This window comes from Canis lupus, chromosome 28 (assembly GCF_003254725.2).
Source record: "Canis lupus dingo isolate Sandy chromosome 28, ASM325472v2, whole genome shotgun sequence".
In the NCBI taxonomy this organism is placed as follows: domain Eukaryota; kingdom Metazoa; phylum Chordata; class Mammalia; order Carnivora; family Canidae; genus Canis; species Canis lupus.
This window is the reverse complement of record NC_064270.1, coordinates 5,965,155-5,989,033: the sequence shown is the minus strand read 5'-3', so window position 1 is coordinate 5,989,033 and position 23,879 is coordinate 5,965,155. Positions and strand designations below refer to the sequence as shown.

Sequence of the window (23,879 nt, the reverse complement as noted above, 5' to 3'; positions counted from 1 at the left end):
AAGACTCACAGAAGTGTTAGTGAGATTACTAAGGGGGAAAAATGGTACTGGCTTGAGGTGAAATTGAGTGCAAAGAAATCATCCCACAGGGCCTGATGCGGGTGCCACTGTGCAGCCTCCGGGTGGAGGGAACACCCATCCTGGTACACAGGATGGAGGGTTTCCTTGTTGCGGGGGCTTAAGTGCTAAAACTGGGACAGTCCTGGGAACACTGGGACTATTAGTCACCGTACTCCCAGGATTCCATGGCAGCGGCCCCCCCACCCCCACCCCCCGGTAGTCAGGAGAAACAGAAGAGCTCTGAGAGAGGACAGAAAAAACAACTCCTACAAGTTATGGGCATTTGAGGGGACCCTCACCCTCTCACCAACAGCTGGGAAGGTGTGCATACCCTGGGTTACATTTAACGCTGGCCTAGTGCTGATTCCGTTTTTGAATCACTCGTAGTAAAATTCCTTAGACAACGTAAATCCAATCCAGAATTTTTGCCAAAGAAACAAATTTTATGTATGTACATTTTGCATACTTTTCTTTGACTCTAAATAGCATATGCCTCTCATAAAGCTAAAAAGTAATGACTACCTTTTTGTTGAGAAATAATTGACATGTAATATTAGTTGCAGGTGCATAGCATAATTCAGTATTTGTATATATGTGAAGTGACCACAATAAGTCTGGTTAACATCATTCACCAGGTGTACTTACACATTTTTTTCCTTATGATGAGAAATATTAAGATTTACTGTCATAGCAACTCTCAGATATATAATACAATATTCTTATCTATGGTTACCATGCTATATATTACATCCCCAGGACTTCTTTATTTTATAACCAGAAGCTTATACTTTTTGAGTACCTTCACCCATTTTACTCCCCACCCCCAATCCCTGACTCTGGCACCACCAATCTGTTCTCTGTATCTATGAGCTCAGCTTATTTATTTTAATTAATTAATTTAGGTTTCATATATAAGAGAGCTCATACAGTATTTGGCTTTCTATGACTTATTTCACTTAGCATAATGCTCTCGAGATCAATCCATATTGTTGACAAATGGCAAGATTTCCTTCTTTCTTATAGCTGAATAATATTCCATTTTATGTATATAGATATTTAAGAGATTTATTAAAGCATCTTATCACAAAAATGGAAACACATACAAATTAGAAACATGCAACCGTCATTTTCCACAGTCAAGTTAAAATGTTATATATTTTTCCTGTTTTCACAGCTGAAAACTTCAGATCTTATACCTAACTCACTCACCCTGAATATTTAATTCATTCTTCCTGAAAGTATCCAGGGTAGGAAATAACCAAAATGCAAACTATTATATAAAGAAAGTGCAAAGTTAAAAAAGAAAATGTGTAGAGAATACCTCCTCCCCCCCTTAAAGGCAAACAATGGCACTTTGCTCTTGCTTAACCTAGATTGTCTCCAGAAACTATTAAAATGTAATAGACTTACAAAAAAAACAAAAAACAAACAAACAAAAAAAACCCAAGCCTGACTTCCTGACTTTGAATAGATGTCCAAAAAGCTTGTTAGTGTTTAAAAATAAATGCTTAAACAAAGGAAAATGTATTTTATATCAAACAAGTTTGAAGAGTCCTGTATTGCAGCATTCTGTAAAATAAACAAGACAAAAAGCTGGTATAGGGTTTATATATATACATAAATATGTATATTTACGTATATACATATTTATGTATGTACACCATTTTCTTTATCCATTCATCTATTGATGAATACTTAGGTTGAAGAGATTATCCTTTCCCCATTGTATATTCTTGCTTCAAAAATATACAATTATAAATCCTAATTGCATATTCACTGTTTTTTCTTTATCATTATTAATTGACCATATATGCATGGGTTTATTTCTGAGCTCTCTGTTCCATTGACCCATGTGTCTGTTTTTATGCTAAAACCATACTGTTTTGATTACTACAGCTTTGTAATATAGTTTGAAATCAGAGAGCATAATGCCTCCCACTTTGGTTCTCCTTCTCAAAATTCTTTGGTTATTTAGTTTTTTTTGTTTTTTTGTTTTTGTTTTTTTTTTTTGTGTGTGTGTGGTGGCCATACCATTTTAGAATTGTTCCAAGTCTGTGAAAAAATGCCATTGGAATTTTGCTACGGATTGCATTGGACCTGTCGATGGCTTTGGATTAAGGGCTACCTTTTACTGAGCACTTGCATGTATTCCTCAGAAATACACTGTCTTTTCATTATACCTAATTGGTAGATAAGAAAACTGAGTCTTAGCCCAAAGCAAACGGCAGAGAAACATTTGTACCCAGATCTCTCTGACCACCACGCCTATGTCCTTAATCACACATATTCTCTTATCAAAACAGCATTTTGTTTGAAGTTGAATAAATATCATCCCCTACACCCATCTCAATAATTTTTCCATAGTCTACAATTCATTTCCTATAGTTTCTTGCCTGTGGCTTAGAGTTTTGCTCTCTGGTCAGTACAAATGTGCACTGTAAATTGCCCGGTCTGCTGGGAGAGATCACACTTGAGCTGTGGTCACACTTTGAGTTGAGTGTTATGGATCCCTTGTGGGGGAGGCCACATATGGTGGTTGGTGCTGATGGGTCAGAGAAGTGACACCTTGGAAAAAACTCCAAGTGTCATATGGGGCAGTGGTAGCTATCACACTTGGAGGAAACTGTACATTTTATCCTATATGCATTTACTTTTTATTCCTTCATAATTGCTATTTATTTCCTGACCTTGCCACAAATTCAAACAATACAGAACAGAATGGAGCTAAAAGGCAAAGTTCCTCTCTTGCTCTCTCCCCACCTCAAATCACATCATTTAATTTTTCTGTAAATATCTCTCTTCCAATAAACTTCATTCACATCCTTTTCTACTCCTGGGACTTACTCTTATGAACTTAGTTTTTAGAGAACATTTAACTTTCACCCATATGGGATGAGATTGCATTATGCTGCGGTTGCAGGGAAAGACAACAGATTTCTCTCTTATAAATAAAGATCACTGGCAAAAATAATCAGAGACTGAGATGGAAATTCCTGAAAGGCATTAGCATTTTATTTCCATTAGCTCCTAGAAATTAAATTAGGAAATTACATTTTTCTGTAGCTCTTCTTAAGTGAGGATCAAGTGTGCCTGCATTCTCCCGTGAAGAATTCATTGAGTATCTCTCTGCTTGGCCACAGTCAGACTGTGTACTGTACTGACCTCTCCAGTAGCCTTTGATGCAGGAAGGAAAAATCAAAAACACAGAAGTCATGGGTCATATAAATCTGGTGTACAAGACCCAAAACTAGTAGGTCCAGTGATAGGGGCAAATATATCCCAACTTTCCCCTCCCTGCTTGCCCAAAAGGTAGATCCCCTAAGTTTTGGGTAGTTTGACCTGACCAATTTCTCTATGCTGTGGCCCACAGACTTTAGGAGTACCTCCATGAAGAAAAGGGGAGACAGCCATGTGTCCTTGAGATCATGCATCTCCTTTGCACTGCTGTGTGTGTGTTCTGCAGTAAAGCCAAAGGAAAGTTAAAAAGAAACTGTAACCACAGAATGATGTTCAGTGCATATTTTTGCAGATCTCTTCCTAAACTGTAATCTGTTCTACTTCTGTGGTTTGTTTCAACTCTTCTAGCTAGCTTAAACTATGTGGTGGTTTAGCAGCTGTAATCTTGCAATGACTGAGCATGCAACATGACAGCACAATCTTCTTTGTCACAGGGTGTGTTCTTTCCTAGCTCCTATTTTTTTTAATGGATCAACTTTGTTCCAATATCAAAGTTTCTCTTAAAAGTACTCATTCTTGGGATCCCTGGGTGGCGCAGCTGTTTGGCGCCTGCCTTTGGCCCAGGGCGCGATCCTGGAGACCCAGGATCGAATCCCACGTCGGGCTCCCAGTGCATGGAGCCTGCTTCTCCCTCTGCCTCTCTCTCTCTCTCTCTCTCTCTCTCTCTCTGTGACTATCATAAATAAATAAAAATTAAAAAAAAAAAGTACTCATTCTTTGTTACTTGAAGTGTCATTGCTTGAGAACCTTGAGTGTGTCAGGGTTTTCCACACTTGTAACTCAGGGGACATTGTGGGTTTTCAACTCCTGTGTGAGGAAGAGGCCAACCTCAGTGCAGGGCTTATCAGAGGGATGCAGAGAATTTCAGTTTCCTCAGGACACGATTGCTTTTACAGATAAGGACACACAGCAGGAGGATATGTGGAAGGCAGCTATTGTTAAACTACAATTTTCTTTTTTAAAAAATAGATTTGTCTTTCATAAAAAATAGGCATTGAGCACTTACCATGTGTCAGGTACTGTTCTAGACATGGGGGTGTGTACTGTGGTGAGAAAAGATGGACCAAATCCCTGATCACATGTAGTTTACTTATTAGCAAGAAGAGGCAGATAATAAACAAGTAAATATGTTATTTGTATTATTGGGTTGTGTGTGTGTGTGTGTGTTTAAGATTTTGTTTATTCATGAGAGACAGAGAGAGAGGCAGAGACACAGGCAGAGGAAGAAGCAGGCTCCATGCAGGGAGCCCGATGTGGGACTCAATCCCGGGACTCCAGGATCACACCCCGGGCGGAAGGCGGCGCTAAACCACTGGGCCACTGAGGCTGCCCTATTACTGTTGTTGTTGTTGTTTTATATAAATTTATTTTTTATTGGTGTTCAATTTGCCAACATATAGAATAACACCCAGTGCTCATCCCGTCAAGTGCCCACCTCAGTGCCCATCACCCAGTCACCCCCACCCTCCGCCCACCTCCCCTTCCACTCTCGTTTCCCAGAGTTAGGAGTCTGTCATGTTCTGTCTCCCTTTCTGATATTTCCCACTCATTTTTTTCCTTTCCTCTTTATTCACTTTCACTGTTTTTTATATTCCCCAAATGAATGAGACCATATAATGTTTGTCCTTCTCCGACTGACTTACTTCACTCAGCATAATACCCTCCAGGTCCATCCACGTCGAAGCAAATGGTGGGTATTTGTCGTTTCTAATAGCTGAGTAATATTCCATTGTATACATAAACCACATCTTCTTTATCCATTCATCTTTCGATGGACACCGAGGCTCCTTCCACAGTTTGGCTATTGTGGACATTGCTGCTAGAAACATCGGGGTGCAGGTGTACCAGTGTTTCACTGCATCTGTATCTTTGGGGTAAATCCCCAACAGTGCAATTGCTGGGTCGCAGGGCAGATCTATTTTTAACTGTTTGAGGAACCTCCACACAGTTTTCCAGAGTGGCTGCACCAGTTCACATTCCCACCAACAGTGCAGGAGGGTTCCCTTTTCTCTGCATCCTTTCCAACATTTGTGGTTTCCTGCCTTGTTAATTTTCCCCATTCTCACTGGTGTGAGGTGGTATCTCATTGTGGTTTTGATTTGTATTTCCCTGATGGCCAGTGATGTGGAGCTTTTTCTCATGTGCTTGTTGGCCATGTCTATGTCTTCCTCTGAGATTTCTGTTCATGTCTTTTGCCCATTTCATGATTGGATTGTTTGTTTCTTTGCTGTTCTATTACTGGGGTTTTAAAGTTAGAAATACAGCATGCTTTTGTCAGAAATTCAGATAAGGCAGGGGAGTAGAAAGAAGGAAATGAGATCTCCTTCCAACGTTCCTCCAATGCCTTCCTGACACATAACCACTGTTGTAATTTAATGTGTATCCTTCCAGATTTATCCCAAGCTTAGACATACACCTACTCTTATATTTATTGTGGGTGAGGGATCATGGTGCTCTAATTTTTTCCCTCCTTATCAAGATATTTACATGCAACTCTCCTCATAGAACCTACTACATTCTTTATAATGCCACAGTAGGGATTTACTAATCCATTCCTCTACTGGTGGGTATTTATATTGTTTCTATTCACCACCACCTCATCACAAAAAAATGCCACGGTGAATGTTCTTTTGTATTACATCATTTGCAATGGTAATAGTATTCCTTCAGCTAGGATCCTTCAGCCAGGATTTCTGGATCAAAGGGCATGCATATTAGATTGACTTTTCTGATAGTGAAGTCATTTGAAAGTCAGATAGGAGAGAGAAAGGGAAGGATGGGTGAAGGATATTCATAAAAACAGAATATCCGGAAAAGCATCTCTTAGTGAAGAATGTAAACAGAACAAGATGACAGTATGATTAACCACAGAACATAATTTTCTAATCTCCTTGGCAGCCTCTCATGAGTTCCTCATAAATTCCACAGTTGGACCAAGTTATCTGATCTGAGCACCTTGAAATTATAGTTGACCCTTGAGCAACATGAGGGTTAGGGGCACCAATCTCATACAGTCAAAAACCCATGTATAACTTTCAACTCCCCCCAAGCATAACTACTAATAGCATATTGTTGACCCAAAGCCTTATAGATCACATAAACAGTCAATGAACACACATTTTTTTTTAATTTTTTAAAATTTTTATTTATTTATGATAGTCACAGAGAGAGAGAGGCAGAGACACAGGCAGAGGGAGAAGCAGGCTCCATGCACCGGGAGCCTGATGTGGGATTCGATCCCGGGTCTCCAGGATCGTGCCCTGGGCCAAAGGCAGGTGCCAAACCGCTGCGCCACCCAGGGATCCCTGAACACACATTTTGAATGTAATGTGTATTGTGTGCTTTTTCTTACAATAATACCTTTTTCCTATTTTTTTTGATATTTCTAAGCTTATTATTATTTGTCTGTAAGTGCTTTCAAATTGTTATGAGCATCCAAAAAGTTTTTCCAGTACGTTTATTGAAAAAAATCTGTGTATAAGTGACTTGTACACATGGTGTTCTGGAGTCAACTGTGGTATCAGATGGCTATTTGCCCTCACTCAGACTATAGTTGATCCTTGATCAACTGTTAATCAAACCAATATGGGTTTGAACTGCAGAGGTCCTCTTTATATGCAGATTTATTTTAACAGTACCATATTTTCCTTATGATTTTCTTTTTGACATTATAAAATATTTTAATATTATAGAAAATTCATGTGTATAATAAACCTAACATTGTTTAGCTATCATCCAGTTTTATCAAGTCTGAAAAATCTTCCATGTTTTCTTCAGAACATTTACACAAAATATTACTGAAATGATTGAAAACTATGCACCCCAACTTTGCTTGCAAGTAGTTATTACCTGAAATGTGTTTTTTATTCTAGTTCTACAAGAGTACATATTTCATCACATGTCTGTGTATTTCAAAATGAAAATATGAAGTTTTACTTATGCAAAATAACATGTACATTTCATTTTTGTGAATGCATCCCTGTAATGCTTTTTTTTAAGTGAGTATTGAAAAAATTGAGTATTGTTAATACACAAGGTTATACTAGTTATAGGGGTATGTATGACAGTGATTCAACAAGTTTACACATTATGCTATGTCCACCACAAATGCAGTTACCATCCATCACCAGTAGTACCTCCTTATGATTTTCTTAATAGTATCTTCTTTTCTCTAGCACATTATTGTAAGAATGTAGTATATAATACATATAACATACAAAACATGTCCATCATCTGTACTATGGGTAAGGTTTCCATTCAACAATACACTGGAACAGTTAGTAGTTAAATTAGTAGTTAAGTTTTGGGGAGTCGAAAGATACAGATTTTTTTACTGTGTGGGGTATTAGTGCCCCTATCCCCTGTGGTGTTCAAGGGTCAGTTTTACATGTTTTATGGAAGCCCAATAAACATTGCCAAATTCAAAGCATCAGATGTGTATTGAATTCTATCATACATTACATTGAATTTATTCATTCAGTCATTCAGTAAATATTCCTGGAGTGCCTGCTATGTGTCAGGCACTGAGGTGGGCCCTGGAGATTCCACAGTCAATCCAACAGACAACATCAAACTCAACAGGCTAGCATGGGAGATAGTTATTAATCTCATCCCACCAACGTAAAGTTGCCACTGTTACATAAGATATCTGATACCTACCAGATCTCTAATGGAAGAGACCAGTCATGGAAGTCAGGAAAGATGTCCCTGAAGACAGGTCTCCCGAGTTGAGTTGAGTTGGTTCATTAGGTAATGCTGACTAAGCTGAGTGACGACGGGTAATTTGGAGTTACTTAAGTGGGGGGAGGGAGACAAGGCCTCAGTAATGGGGAGAAACTAGTAAGGCTAAGGGGCATGAGAAAGCAGGTGTCTGGATGAAACTCGTAGATCATGACTGTAATAGCACAATTTATATATTTGGTCTTCATCCCTGTTTTTGACACAGAGCCCTTAAAACTCTTAGAATTTCCTAAATGACAGGAATGATAAAGGTGTCTTAATATTCCTTATCCTTTCAAACCACATCTGAGTTTATGTTGACAAGGTGACTTTTGGAAAGTACCTTAAGATGGGGGCTGGTTGCCAGGGCAACAAATCATGTGGTTGGAGGGATGGAATTTTCAGTCCCACCCTCCACCCCCTCCCTGAGAAAGGGGCTGGTGGTTGAGTTGATCACCACTGGCCAATGATTAATCAATTGTGCCTATGTAATGAAGCCTCCATAAAACCCTAAAAGGGTGGGGTTCAGAAAGCATCCAGATTGGTGAACAGGTAGAGATTTGGGTAGACCTCAGCACATGGAAGCTCTGTGCCCTTTCCCATACTCTGTCCTATGTATCTCTTCTATCTGGCTGTTCCTGAGTTCATTCTTTTTATAATGAACTGATGATTTCATAAGCAAAATGTTTCTCTGAGTTCCGTGAGTCACTCAAGCAAATTAATTGAACCCAAGGAGGGGGTTGTTGAAACCTCCAATCCATGGCCAGTCTGTCAGAAGCACAGGTGACAATCTGAACTTGTGATTGGCAACTGAGGTGAGGGTGCAGTCTAATAGGACTGAACTCTTAACTTGTGGGATCTGACACTATCTCCAGGTAGAGATGTCACAAATGAGTTGAACTGTAGGACAGCTAGCTAGTGTTACAGAGAATTTGTTGATGTGGGGAACCCCTTTCCCACCCATGCATGCACATCAGAATTGGGCAAAGAATCATAAATGAGCAAGCATGAGACATGATGAGGCTGGGAAGATAGGCAGAGCCCAGAACATGAAGGTCCCCAGGGACCATGTTAAGACTTTTGATGTATCCTGAGAGCAATGGGAAGCCTTTAAAAGGTTCTCAGCAAAAGAGGGATAGGGGTAGAGCATGAGGAAACATAACCAGATTTACAATTTGAAAATGGTGTTGTGAAAACACAGAATGGGCATAAGGCGGGGGTGGGGGGGATGTTGATGAGAATGCAGACAGGGAACCAAAAACAAGGCTTTTACAGCTATCCAGTGGAGAACATGGCAGATTGGACTGTGGTGCCAGCCACGTGGAGAGAACTTAAGATTGGGGTCAAATCTTTGAAGGACTTAGTCGTAGCACAGTAGACCTCCTGGGCTGAGTGGATTTGATGGAAGACAATTGTGTCAAGGATGATCCCAAGGTTTCAGGTATGGGGGACTGGAAAGATGGTAGAGATATTCACTGAGTCTGGGAGTCCTGGAAAAGATAGTTTGGGGAGAGTGGACTTTAAATTCTGCTTTGAAACTGTTTAGTTTGAGGTATCCTTGAAACAACCAAGAGGGGCTTCTGGGTAGGCTGTTGGATATTTAGCTCAGGAGCTCAGAGGAATGATGGGCTTTGCAAAGATCAATCTGCAGGTCCTTGGAGTAGATGTGGTCATTGAAGCGTGGGCCTGGGTGAGATTACCAGGGAAGTTAGTTAGGTTGAGGAGAGAAGCCAGGCCTAGTCTGGGGGACTGTCCATAATTAAAGATCTAGTAGAAGAGGGAGGCATTCGTAGAACCCTGGGAGTAAGCACCTTCTTAAAAATTGCAACCCAGACATTGCACTTGCCTCTACCTAGTCCTTTTCTTGCTGGCCAAGAGGAGGAATAAAAATCGGAAAGTTGTAAAGTGAAAGCCAGAAAAAGAATTTTTCCAAGAAGGGAGCAATGGTCACCATCATTGAATTCTGCTAAGGGGACAGATCATCTAGACACCCCAAAAATGTTTGGCCTTTCCTGTGTGCCTAGGTGCTATGTCCTGTGTGAGACAGACGAATGTGTTGAAGAGCCCCTCATTTTAGCTTTCCACTCTTTCCTAGATTCCCTGAGTGCCCTTGTCTTTCTTCACCATCCAGGTGGAGCAGTCCTAATTGCCTATACCTCCCCCACCCCCCACCCCTTCCCCCCGCCAAAGCAGCCTCCACTCACCCCCACGCCTTAGTCATTTTTCTTCAAGTGAGCCAGCACACAGAATGTGCACGATTGTTGCTTATTGGAAATCACCATGGTTAAAGGCATAGTCTCCGGAATCTGACGGATGGGTTTTCAAATCCCAGCTCCATCACCAGCTTTGTGATTTTAGGCAAAGTACTTAACTTCTCTGAGCTGAGCCACAGTTTCTTCATGAGGACCATAACCAAACCTCGGAAAGTTATAGTGAGGATTCCGAGATGCTGCGTGTAAGGGCCCAGCCCAGTGCCGGGCACAGTCAGCACTTCAGAATCACATGACATTTTCTACTGCTACTGTTACTACTCGTATTTGATTTTTGGTTATTGGATTCTTCTAGCTTCTCCAGGAGGCACTCGGATTCCAGACTGGCAGTCTAATTTGTCCTCAATCTATAGCGGTGGGAGGCAGTGAAGTCTAGAATAATCTGCTTCCTTCCTATAGGAGACCCTTTTCTCTGTGCTCCCCAAATAGCCTGCATGCATCTCTACCATTGCTCTGGGCACACAGCATCATAATCGACTTCCCTGTATATCTGTTGACTTCACTGGACATTGAAATCTTTGAAGGACCTAGTCGTAGCACAGAAGGAATGATGGCTCAGGGCTAAGTAACCATGAGCATTGAGCAGCCACGCAGACACACCCCTTGATTTGCAAGGTCTGAACCAAGAATACAGATGGAGGCCACATAGCATGAGCCTTAAAGATTTTAGTTCTTTATAAAGCCTTACCACTCAAACCTCTGTTCTCAGGATTCAGCAGACTGATCCCCAGAGGATAGAAGAGGCATAGTTCCCCCAGGGCAGTCCTGCTATCTAGCTAGAGTGGTTTCATGTGCCCCCTGGGGCAGGGGGGACAGGATCGGGGTATTGGCCCAGGCTCCTACATCATCAATGCCCACTGGAACCTACCTGAACCGAGGGTGGATTTGTCAGGATCCCCAGGAAGCCAGGGCCTCCCAAAATTATTTGACCCAAGCAGAGGTGAGAGAGAGGGTGCAGCTGTCTGGATATTTACTTGGGAGCGATCTGGGACATGTGACCTTAACCAAACAGCTCCCTGTTCTATAGTTCTCAGGACAAAGACCATGACCCTTCTCTTCCCCCTCAATGGCAACATCTTGTGGCCCAAAGGGACCCAACTAGATGACCTATTCCTTTCCCCTAATTCTTGTTCACTTAATTGGTTATTGAACTTACAATACAGTTTCCTAAAAGACCAAAAGTGGGGGAAAAACACATTGTGGAGCTTGTGATGTGTGGGGCCAACTAAAAGGCAGGTGCAGGGCTGACCCCCTCTTGCCCCAGCCTAGGGGGCCTTATGGTAGTGCAACCGGTTTTCCATTAAGAAGAGCATTTGGAGGGGCATGGGGCTGGCCCAGTCAGGAAAGCACTCTTGATCTTGGGGTTGTGAGTGTGAGGCCCACTTTGAGTATAGAGATTACTTAAAATAAAATCTTAAAATATTAAAAAAAAAAAACAAAACACCCCAAACAACCCAGGATCTGTAAGTTCATAGTGTAGGAGAGTCACCGCTATTGTTCACCTATGCTGGGGGCTGGGCCACAGCCGAGCTACACAGACTGGCTTGACTGCTCAGGGCACTTGCAGCCTGGCTAGGAAGACAGATGCTACACAGGTCATATTGTTGAGATTAGCGTTACAGGAAGGGAGGCACAGGGTAAAGTAGCAGAGGCCAGAGAGGGGAAGTGTGCCCAGCACACAGCTAGTAAGTGTGGAAGTGGGAATGAAGTCCCCTTGGTTCTCCTCCAGGATCCCTGCTTATTTCCTTGTCACCAGCCCACTCAACCCCAGGGTTTGGGGCTGCCTCAGATGGAAACCCCCCAGTGGCAGCTCTGAGATCCTCTTCAGTGAGCACATTTTTAAGAATCAGAAGGAGATACTGTCCTTGGGTTGTTTCCACCTCACTTCTTGGTCAGCGCGGTGGGAAAAATTTCTAGAACACCTCAGACTCTCAACTTTTCACCCAACTGCTTCTACATGAAGAGTTAAGAAATAAAGGCAGGTTGATGCCAGTAGATTGTACTGAGCAGCCCAGAACAGCTGGCACCAACTCCACCATCAGGGAGCAGAACCCTCTGCATTATATGCAAACTCTTGCAGCCCTTGCTTATTCCATCCTGGTCCCTGTGTGAGGCGTTCTGCTCCTGGACTCTGGTGGTTCAGACAAGACTTTGCTCTTTCTTCCCTTAGGCATGCCCTCTGCTCTCAGGGTGGGGGTGGGGGACAGTTATTGGAGAGTCTGGCCTAGGCTGGTATCAGGGCTGATCCCTCAGTCTGTGCTGAGCCTTGCAATGCAAGGTGGGGTGCAGGTAGGAGCTTTTTTCCTCTGTTGGTGCCATCAGGAGCTGTGTCATGACTGATGGGCTGTGTGTCACCTTGCCTGTAGACACGGTGACCATGAAGAGATCTGTGTTCTCTTGGGAGCCTGGACGGCCTCTTGTTCCTTGGGACATGAAAGGCATGAAGTAGAAGAGAGGCAAAAGGAGGAATCTGCTCATAACCAGTGATCATAAACTACTCAAGGTTTCTGTTACCTGGTGGGCCATCCTTCCCATGCTATAGGAGTTAAGGAGGAAGGATTTATGCAGAGGTTTTTCCGGGGAGTGAGCTGGGCTGTGAACCTCATTCAAGGTGGAGATGTGGAGGGTGCTGCCCCTTCCATCCAGGTCTAGTGAGGGTGGGGTGTCCATAGCACCCTTGGAAGGCTCACTCTGTGCTACTGTGGCCATGAGGACATGTTGCCTTGAGTTGACACACTCAGAGGAATCCAAGGGCCAGAGGCCATGTCTCTCTCAGGCCTAAGGCATCAGGACAGGAACGAGAGAGCGAGCTACTGCCAGGCTGATAAGAAACACAAACTCCACTTTGACAGTGGGTCGATGCTGCATGCCTGCTCGGGACCCTCTGAGGGACCTGCACTAGGAATATCGGTGAGGAGCCACGAACAAGGGATCCTGCACAAGACCACCTCTTGTGGAAGGAAAGAACCAGCCAGCGTGGAAGGTGAGGGTCACCGGGAGCAGCCCACTGAAATCAAGGCATGGCCTGTGGCAAAGTGAGTGGTGGCTGAAGGATATAAGGGATCCTGCAAAGAACCCAGAAAGATCGCCAGGATGGGGAGCTTTAAATGTCAGGTCCAGCTTGCTTGGAGCCGGCTTAAACCTGCTCTGCTGTGCTGAGTTTCCCACTCCCAGATGGGGGACCCAAACCCAAGAAGGAAGGAAAGGAGGGAGACGGACCACCTTCTATTTCTGGAAGGAAGGTGACCCTTTACCGGGCCCAGTGAGGAGCAGGGTAGGAGTGTAATCTTGCAATGAATGTTGAAGCGCTGATGAATATACTTAAGTGGCCATTCTGATTTCTGAATTGAGATGGTGTTCTGGATTTCAAATGCACTGAGAACATTCTGGGGACTGCTGATGTTTTCATTCAGTGGAAGGGGACTGTGAGCAACACAAATAAGTAGGTGTTTTAATTACATCTTGGGAGTTCTGCTAGTTGAATGTCACATTTGCATCAAGGTCTCGTTGACCCCTGGGAGGATATGAGGTGTTTACCCCTCCTTCAGTTGATCAGTGGAAGCTGAGCTGGCATCGGGCTGTGTGTCCTTGCATTGTTCTGGACACCTGGGGCAGGACAGGGTTGTGTAAGGCTGGGGTGGGGGGAAGGCAGGGCACGCAGGCTTTGCATGCCCACCCTGGTTATGAGCAGACTCCTCCTCTTGCCTCTCTTCTTCTTCCTTCCCTGGGAGGGGAGGATGGGCAGCTCCTGGGGATGGTGTCAGGGCGGGTGCTGGGGGCAGGGCCGAGAGGGTCGAGGGCAGGGGGCGGCACTGGGAAGGCTGGGTGCTGGGCAGGGGGCGGGTCCTGTAGGAGCTCTGGTGAGGGCCCTGGACAAGGCTGGAGGCTTTTCACGATCCTTTCTCCCCTTCCCTCCATAGAGGAGGTCGCCCTGCCCTGCCTCCCTGTCCCCCACCCCAGTGTTCCTGCAGGACAGTGGGAGCTCGGCGGCCACTGTGCTCTGCTCCACTGCTGCTCCCTTCGCTGGGGCTGGAGGAGGGCGGGTGTGTGTAGGGAAACCGCCGGAGTTCACTTGGAGCAGCACGGCCAGTGGCTGCCGGTGCCTTCTGTCGCCCTGAGCTGCACTCCTGCTCTAGGCTTTGAGCCCGCTCCCCTTTCTGTTCTAGGCCCCATGCCCTTAACAACCTAGTCTCTGCAAAGCTCCCAGGGTGACAATTTTAAAATATAAAAAAGGTGTTAATCCCCCGTTTAAAACCCTCCTGTTGGGGATCCCTGGGTGGCCCAGTGGTTTAGCGCCTGCCTTTGGCCCAGGGCGTGATCCTGGAGTCCCGGGATCAAGTCCTGCGTCCGGCTCCCTGCATGGAGCCTGCTTCTTTCTCTGCCTGTGTCTCTGCCTCTCTCTCTCTGTCTAAAATAACTGTCTGTCTGTCTGTCTGTCTATCTATCTTAAAAAAAATCCTCCTGTTGTGCTCAGAGTAAAATGCAAGTTTCTAGATAGGGCCAGAAAGTACCTCTGGGCCCTGACCTCTGCCGCCTTCTTTTCAGAACCCTCCTGTTGCTGTTTTGTCACCCCTCGCTGGCCACACGGCTTCGGGCAGGCAGCTGGGCTGCAGGGAGCTCTCCATGCTCCTTCTTGCCCTCGGGAACATGCTTCAACCCGTTCTCTACCTGGCTCGCCCTGGCTTAGCTTTCGGTCTTGGCTTAAGCATCATTTTCTCAGAAAGGTCTGGACCTCCCATTCTTAAGATTATTTACCACTGTGTTTGTTATGTATTTCTTGTGTTCAGCTTCTCTCTCTTGCCTGTACTGGAAGCTCCATCAGTGTCAGGGGTGGCACTCTGGCTTGCCACCTACATTCTCTGAGCCTGGCACAGTGCCTGCTCAAAATACGGTGGGTGCTCAAAGTAGTGTGTTGACCATAGGGGTGACCTGCCTGCTGTGTTGTCTCAGGCACGCTCTGGCCAGCAAGTGTTTACCCCCTAGGCGAGGAGCCTGAGGGCCTGAGCACAATCTTGTCTGGATGCCTCCACTTTCAGACCCCAAGAGCCGATGCTTCTGAGAGCAGAGTCACCCTTGAACAAAGAAAGGCCTATGTTGGAGACCCAAATACATTCTGGTGATTGTGAGTTATTTAGACTCCCTTTTACAGCATCAAAATTAGGCTAAAATAGGTTTGTTCTGCTAATTAAATGGGAGGAAGGACATCTGTAAAGTGTGCGAGACCCTGTTCTGGGTCCTTTATATATTAGCACGTTCAGTGGGAACAAGTTTTGGGAGCCACCGTGATTGGAACAGCTCTCAGTCAGCAAGGTTTGAGTTATTTGAAGGCATTTAGCTCCCAGCAAGTGAGGGAGAACACTGCTGTAACACTGGGTTGATCTGTAGACGAGCAGATGAGAAGAAACAACGGGCTGTCCCTTTGTTTCCTCTGGCACTGCTGAGCACTTTCTGGGCCATCTCATTCCCCCACGAGCCCATGGAGTCGGTTGTCACTGTTCTGCTTTACCATGAGGAAACAGACTCAGCCGGTTAAGTAAACTGTCAGAAGTTACACAACAGAATGAACTGCACTTTATGGGGCACCCCATGCCTGTTATGGGCTGAATACTGTCTTCCCAGGTTTATGTTGACGCCCTAACTTCCCAGTACCTTAGACTGGTGATGATCTTTGAGATAAGGTCTTAATTAAAGGGGTGATTAAGTTAGATAAAGTACTGAGAGCAGGGCCTAATCCAGTATGGCCCGTGTCCTTATATGACGGGGAGCGACACCTGGCCACTACTGCCAGCACTGCCTCCGCTTCCTGGAATCCGGATTCTTTCCCTGGTGTTTGATGGGTACCAGTGAAGATGCAGATGTGTTGTGTGAGGGTGAGGATATGCAAGGATGACTGTCAACACCCCTCCCAGAGCTCAGGATCTAATGGGAGGACAAACATCAGTTCCTGTGCTTTTGATAGAAGTACTAAGTGTTCCAGAAGAGGAAGAGTCTGGATAAGCCTGCTTGAGTTGCTGGGATCTGAACTGGGCTGTGTGAAAGGAGCAAGGCTTTGGTCTGCAGGAACTGGTGGTGGCAGGAACTGGTGGTGATGGTTTGTTGCCAGTTTTTCTCTTTTCTGGACACGATTCTCCGCTGGACTGTTATGGTGGCAATGCTGGCAACCCAAATCCATGGCAGGGGTTCAGTCAGTCAGTGGACTTCTATGTGGCTTCCAGCAAAATACTGCCTGCAAAACCCCCTGGCCACACAGAAAGTGGAGGCTGGCCCCATCTTTTCAGGCCTTGAGGGAGCGCAGGACTCCTCCACACCTCAGTTCTACACCAGTGAGAAGATCAGTGAAGACCCTGTGTTGACAAGACACTTGTCAGAACTGGGGGACTGTGACCCCTTTCTTGAGTGGAGGTTTGACAGAAACTGATGAGGTCACAAACCCATTCTTTCTTGTCTTCGGAGCATGGGGTTGACTCTACTGTCCTCCAGGTTTCTCTGAGACTGGCGCAGCAGGTAGGGGAGGCCATGTGCCTGAGTCCTGGCCAATGACACGTGACAAAAGTAATGTGTGCTGCCTTTCTGTGCACTTCCCATGCACGGTCCTCCGTGTTTTTTCCCATCTTGCAATGGCCTTGAACAGGGTGAGGCTAAAAGGAAGAGAGGCAAACCATGCCCAGAGGCTGCTACCTTCCACCTCTCCTTCCATGGCCTGGGGTTTCGAGCCACCTCCACTTCTAGCTAGTAATATCAGACAGAGCTCCGGTGCCAACGGGACAATGGGGGAGAGAGCTGAATCACTGTCACACCCCGACTCCAAGCCCTGACGTTAGCCTAGTTTGAACTCCTGGGGCAAGAACACACAGGGGTAATAACACAGAACTGTTCTCTAACTGGCCGAAGAAAGCAGTCTGGCTTTTAATTCACTTGGGCCTTTTTTTGATACTCAGTTACTTTCAAAGGGTTATTTAGATTTGATTAAGCTAACAAAATAAGAAATTGTTCTAAAGCATATGTGTGTGTGCAGACCTCAAGTATTCCTTGAGGGGCAGCCTACTGTCTTAAAACTAAGCAGCTCAAGAGTCTTGAGAGAGTAGCTATGATCTCAAATATTCAACAAATTTTAATAAAATTTGCTACAGTAGAAATTGAGGCTGCGACCTACAACTAATATTGAGGATGACAGACAACAATAAATTATGCAATCAAAATTTTAATAACAAAGATACTATTTTTAACATGGTCAAATATACTTGGCTAAGTCCAGATTTTAAAAAACAAAAGAATCTAGCCCAACGGTACAACCATACAGCTTTTATACAGAACATTCCATTGATCAACAGAAAATACATTTGAGCACAAAAATAAAAAATATTTAAAGAGAATCTCTAAGCAGCATTTTATTTTCTGCAAAACAGACATATATCTTGTACTGATTAAATATCTACAAGTGCTTTTCCTTTACAAAAATACATATATTCTTAATAGACTAAGTCATTAACAATGACCTGGTAATCTTTCACTTCAATTTGAATGATTTATAAGCTAAATCTTACAACCACAAAAAGGTTTTTATTTGTATTAAGATGTTACCACTTTTGACAAAAAAAGCTTAAAATATTTTATATTTCAAAGGAAAATTAGCAACATAACTGTACAATAGATTCTATGATGGTTTTATTTAATGTGAGGGCTGCTTGATTAAAAACTGGTGCTTTGCTGTTGCGCTGCCAGGTGCAGGAGCGCAGCGGAAGGCTGGCGCCCTCCCACAAGCTCTTGTCATGGGCCGCAGCTTCGTAAGGACACTTAGGCCCCCATCCCCATTCTAAAAAATACAGCAAAAGAAAACCGAACCCCCAAAATGTTAGGCTGATCCCATTACATTTCTAGTGTGTAGAACTTCTGCTCCAGTGGCCTGAGGTGAAGTCTAGGGATAATCTGTTTACTAGCTCTACATTGCCCAGGAATATTTAATCTTCATTTGTTCTAGGTTAGTTTCTTACGCCACGAAGCTCTAAAAGATGGAAGCAAACTAGACCCAGTATTTTAACATCTCTGTTTCACTTGATTCTATATTTAAAGATAAAGGCATTTCAGATCAATGTCTTAGTATTGAATCCTAGAAAAAGGGGCATAATGGGTATACATATATGAATGAGCATTTAAAATAAATTATATTTGTTTAATTTCATAACTTTCTGAAAAGGAAGTACTCAAGCATTTTAATTCTATTTGCAAATACAGTGAGGATAGTAAACACACTACTTGTGAAGACTACACAAGGAAGAGAATCATTTTAAATTATTGGGAAAATGCCTTTGCTTTGAGAAAAAGAAAACCATGAAAATCTTATAATGTATATTTAAGTACATACATTTTAATGAACTTTCAACCTGATGTTTTTTCCACTGAAATACTACATGTAGAACTAGGTATATCAAGTAAATCCAAAACTGGTTGGTTATTTTGTGCTTTCAAAGGGGTTTCTGAGCTCTTCTTTAATATTTTTCAGTTTTTCATAGACCAGATGTGGCATACATGTTATGTTCCTTATTGCAGGGATATATATCTATATCTTAAAAGTATTACTAACATTTTCATGTTTTTGTTTCTAGTCCCAAACATTAAAGTTATGGCAAACTCATTCATTTTTGTAATTCCTATAACTAACATCTTGGTATAAAGCTTAGCCTGCTGGACGATTCCTTATGATAAACCAGAGTATGTAGCAGAGAGCATCCGAGAAGCTTACCCAGCTACCAGAAGGACTGCATCATGTAAGCCTTACCTTCAAGATGGTGACAGGGTAAGCTCCCAAGGAGAAGGGTGGGAGGGCAATGCTTAACTTGATGTATACACTCTTGATCTGGGACCCATTTTGTCAAAGTTTGGCTATATGGCTAAATTCTAATTACAAAGTAATCACTGAGAAATAGGCCAAAGAGTTACTTTTTAGGGGGAAAAAAAAAGCCTTTATGAAAAATTTGCTTTTGAATACCAGAAAAAGAAAAAAAAAGCATTTACTTATGTAAATCCAATAGAATGTACTATTTTCTATACATGTAAGCATGGTCAGCATTTCTACCAAAGTCTGCCTTTAATAAAATTTCTCATGTTATTAAGAATCCAGGAACTAAATAAGCATAATTTTAGTTTATATGGGCTGCATGAAATGAATTAAAGAGCTTCTCAAATTCGAATTAAAATCTCCATTTCAGTTTTCTTTTCAGAGGATCCATTTCTTCCACTTGCATCCAAGGGAAAGCCAATTGTGGTGTTTATCTCTTTCTCATCTTTGAGGATTTCCTAAGACCTATCAAGTGGTGCTGGGAAAACAAGGGACATATTTGAAAGGAAGTGTGTTCTGATTATTGCAAGAAAAACCTCCATTTGATTGATCTCATCACAAAAATCAGCTTCAAATCTTTCTTTGGTGATATTTTAGCAGTTACTCAAGGTTATTGCCTAACTATATAAAATTAAATTGCAACCTAAAAGATTCCAACCTCCAAACTGTTAAAATTCTCTGTCTTACCATGGTTATTAATGAACAGCAGAAGGTCTTTGGTGATCTCTATTTCTTATGAAAATCTTTCAAAAAGAGATTACTCAAACTTATGAGTGCCTAGATACAAAACCATTCATAAGAGACAGGAACAGATAACTCAAAATTTATGCAGTAAATCTAAACAGAAATGCACTTTAGCAATGAGGCACTTTCTCTTAAATATTTCAATAAAGCTAAACAGTTCACAATATTATATAACACACTTTTCCCCCTTATAGAGTTGCTTAAATTTAGATTAGAGTATATAATGTAGTAGAGCAAACTAATTACATTTATAAAATGTGGCATATTTGTATGGGACATATTTCCAATGAATAAAGAGACTAAAGAAATACACTTTTAGGAAAGTAATTAAAAGACATTACCCAAGGTACCTGTACCCCAGACTGAATGACCTTATATTACCTCATCAATGAGCCTTTTAGTTTATTTTCTTATACTTAACAGTGTTTTGGTTAATCTAGAGAAAGGGCCGTATTCTGATTTTTCTATTAATGGGTCTGTTCACTCCAGCTAAAGTGGTATCTATGGACCATAGTCCTTTATATCTGAGGTTCCTTGACCCTCTGATGTCTCTGATATCTAAGGCAGAGAAAGCAGATTATAAAATCTTTTATGGAAGTTAAAGTTCTTTTGAACAACAGATTAAAAAAATTTTAGTTTGATTCTCCAATTTTGCCGATTCAGATGATTATTTCTATAGGTTGTTTATATAAAGAGATTTATTAGCACCCTAAGTTTATAAAATGGACCACAAAAGTTGCCTGTATATTTTTTCTGCATCTGGTTTCTTGCAAATTCCATAATCTGGCTTAGGGGATAATTAGTGTATTGCTTGACATGAAAGTAGTCCCATACTTAGAAAATTATAGTTGAATATACCAAAAGAGGTTTGTTGAAGAAGTCTATGGTTCTTAATAGTAACACTGTATTACTTGGGACCATCATAAAATGTGCACCTTTCCCTAACTTAACTGGTAACTGATGCCCTTCTTTATATAAAGTTATCTTTCACATGTTTTGGCACATATTCCATTGCATTTCAATAAAAATGTTAGCGTGTTAACATTGAATAAAGGAATTTTATATAAAACTATTCTCAATCCCATAATTGCTTCCTATATATTTCCTTGGAAAATAGTGAAATTAAAGGAGTGGAGGCAGCAACAGGCCAAATTTAAAGAGATCAGGTATACAAAACTCATTTAAGGCTGTAAGTTTTGGCTGGGGACCCAAAAACACGCAGGTCTCATTTGTGGTTTTTAAAAATGCACACTCAATTAATTTTGAGTTAATTAACTTCCACATGTAAAGCACTATTTTAATCACTGACCTAGATGTGACAGATTCATAATTTTAAAATTTCTTAGGGATGTCAGGGAATTGGGTTTCATAACAGCAAAATAATTTCTGCATCTGGAGAGTAAATTGTTTTTGGTTGAATATAATGATCTGTTCTAACCGTTTTTAAAGTGTCAACAAAAATCTGCCTTTTAAATTCTACTTTTGAGTCCTTCCAGGCACAAACACAATCTAACAAAATGAAATTCAGAAAGCATTGCCATAACCTTTTTCACAGACGTCAAAACAAAAACAGTAGAAGACTTTAATACTGACTTTCTAACTTGAAACAAAGACACATGGAAAAGGTAATTAGGAAGTTTCAGACTTTTAGAGGTTGTGAAATGCATCAAGATTTAGCTGTATTTTATGTTTTTTAGAGTTAAACAATGTTATTTCTAAGAAGCATTTTGATATTCAGAAGGCATTATCTGTGATACATTTTACTGGAAAATGTAGCACATCTACAATGTATACAGTTATAAAAACTATGTGTGTACCACACAGATTGTGCTCGTGTCAGATTTCTAAAACAGAGTTTTCCTAACTTTCAAGATTTTTCCTAAGTTTCAGAGGTTAACTTGTTTATTTTGAAGCAAGTAATAAAACTTAATTTCCAAAGAAGTTTTCTGAAGAAAACTGTAAATTTTAAAAGGTTTAAAATAAAATTCTTCATGTAATTTAAGGTAACAAGACTTTCTTTGACTTGCAGACTAACCTCAAAATGAATGGAAGACTTAACAAAACTGCAAAATCAAGGACATTATCACAGCTCTGACCTTAATGAATTTATGTATAAAACAATCCCGTTTCCCCCTGATTACTACAGGATCTAAAATGAAATATCCTCAAACCATTAATTTTGGTTAGCATATTACCTACTACACTGCATTTATTCTATTTTATGCATATGGTTTGGAAATGTGACAGGTAACTAACAGTTTTAATTAATAATTGCCTTGAGACTTCTGAAATCCATAAAATGGCTAATGTTATCTTCTCTAAAAATCCTAATATTTAAAATCATCATAACCCTCTGCATGCCACAATGACACTCACCTAAGGCCAACTTAAAAAGAGAGACGCTACTTGTTAAATGGGAGCCACAATATAAGGATGCATATACAAAAAGGGCTACACAGTGACGTTTCATGAAGCAGCACCTGCTTTCATAAGGCATTATGAAAGGTCGACCTTACTGATGCATCCATTTTGTTAGAGTAAATGTGACCAGCTGTTAATGTCTCGAATGGGTATGAATCGAACTTCAGGTCTCCACGGAGTCACACACATGTTCAACCTGGAGGGCTAATGTGCCCTCCTGTGCAACTGGTAGACTACACCGCTGGAGGACTTAAAATGTCTACAGCTATAATGTGCTCTAATGATAAGAATAATTGGAATTCTTCCCCAAAGACTTGAACACTCAAGAGTGAACTATTTTGCACACAAAAAGCTTACTGAGAACAGGACAGTGGCTCACAAACCACTCTTCTAAATACTTTCCCATACAAAATAACTTCAAGATACAATAATTATTTCTTGTACAGTACTCTATTTTAAACAAAAATTAATAAAATATTAAGTATGTGAAAACTGCAACACCACACAGATTGAGTCATAGTACTAGTGTAATCAAACATCAGAACAGTCTCAGGACAAGCAAGCAAGATATGCGAGAGGCTGAATCATGGCTGCACACCTAGCTGATTTCAACCCTGGCTTGTATGGTACATGGTGAGACAGCACAGATACCTTATGCGGGTGGTTCAGTAGCAGAATGGCACTTGGTTCACTCTTAATAGAAACAACATAAATGCAACTGACAACTTAGAGACAGACAATGGCCTTATTTGCATGCTGAAAATCTGGTTGTGTCCCTCTCGTCCACACACCGTTCACTGTGCGATCTGTTGATGAGTAAACAAAGTGCAGGATTCATCTCAGTGGGATCAAGGCCCCTTGGTCTAACCGAAATCAATTCTTGGTCGATACTGCAATACCATGGGGTAGGACTATAAAATAAAAACATGATGATGAATAAGACTGTGTTTATATGAAAACAATAAAGATTACATATGAGATATTAAGAATGCAGGGTTATAACTTACAATACTTACTTCCTGGTACTAGTGATTATGACAATTAAATAGAGATAGTTACCATTAAAATTAATTTTAAATTGCTATTTTTTTCAGAATCAGTCAAGTTTTCCGTAATATGTAACAAAGTCAAGTTCAAAGTCTCACTGATGTCACACTAGCTGGGTGTGTGACTCTTACTACTGTAACACGTAGGGAGGGGCAGGGCCAGGGGAGGCCTGAAGACTCTGACTCTGCATAAAGGGATTCATTCAATCAGTCATGAAACTTGGGGGGAGTGGGGGCTGGACTCTATCCAGAGCTGCCGTTTGACAGCCATTGAGTCACAAGTTAACAGAGACGTCTTGCTGTGAATCTATGAAACTGGGGTAGTTTTCACAAATCACAATTTTAAGTTAAGCTTGACACCTTTTTCTTTTTAACATTTACACTCTAATGGTCCTTTAAAACTGAAAAACAAGTAGATGCTACGTGGAACCTCCTTTCAACAGTCCATTGATACTGTTATATGTTCACTGTGGACTCTTACAGGATTGAAAGGTTCCGATGGTCCTTCATTGCTTGACTATTGCAAAGGGATCCTACAACAGCACA

At 41.8% G+C, this 23,879-nt stretch overlaps 1 protein-coding gene across 9 annotated transcripts in view; it reads right to left on the bottom strand.

Moving 5' to 3' along the window:
- Window positions 1-17,471: 17,471 nt before the first annotated feature.
- PCGF5 (polycomb group ring finger 5) overlaps window positions 17,472-23,879 on the bottom strand; it is a 127,175-nt gene continuing 120,767 nt past the window's right edge. For 8 of the 9 annotated variants that reach the window (XM_035708061.2, XM_049103538.1, XM_025466494.3 and 5 more), the window contains one exon: window positions 17,472-23,198. In XM_035708061.2, coding sequence (XP_035563954.1) covers window positions 23,151-23,198 — 48 coding nt within the window. In that variant the 3' untranslated portion in view covers window positions 17,472-23,150. The remainder of the gene's footprint in view (window positions 23,199-23,879) is intronic. The other variant, XR_003143996.3, reaches the window with a different exon arrangement.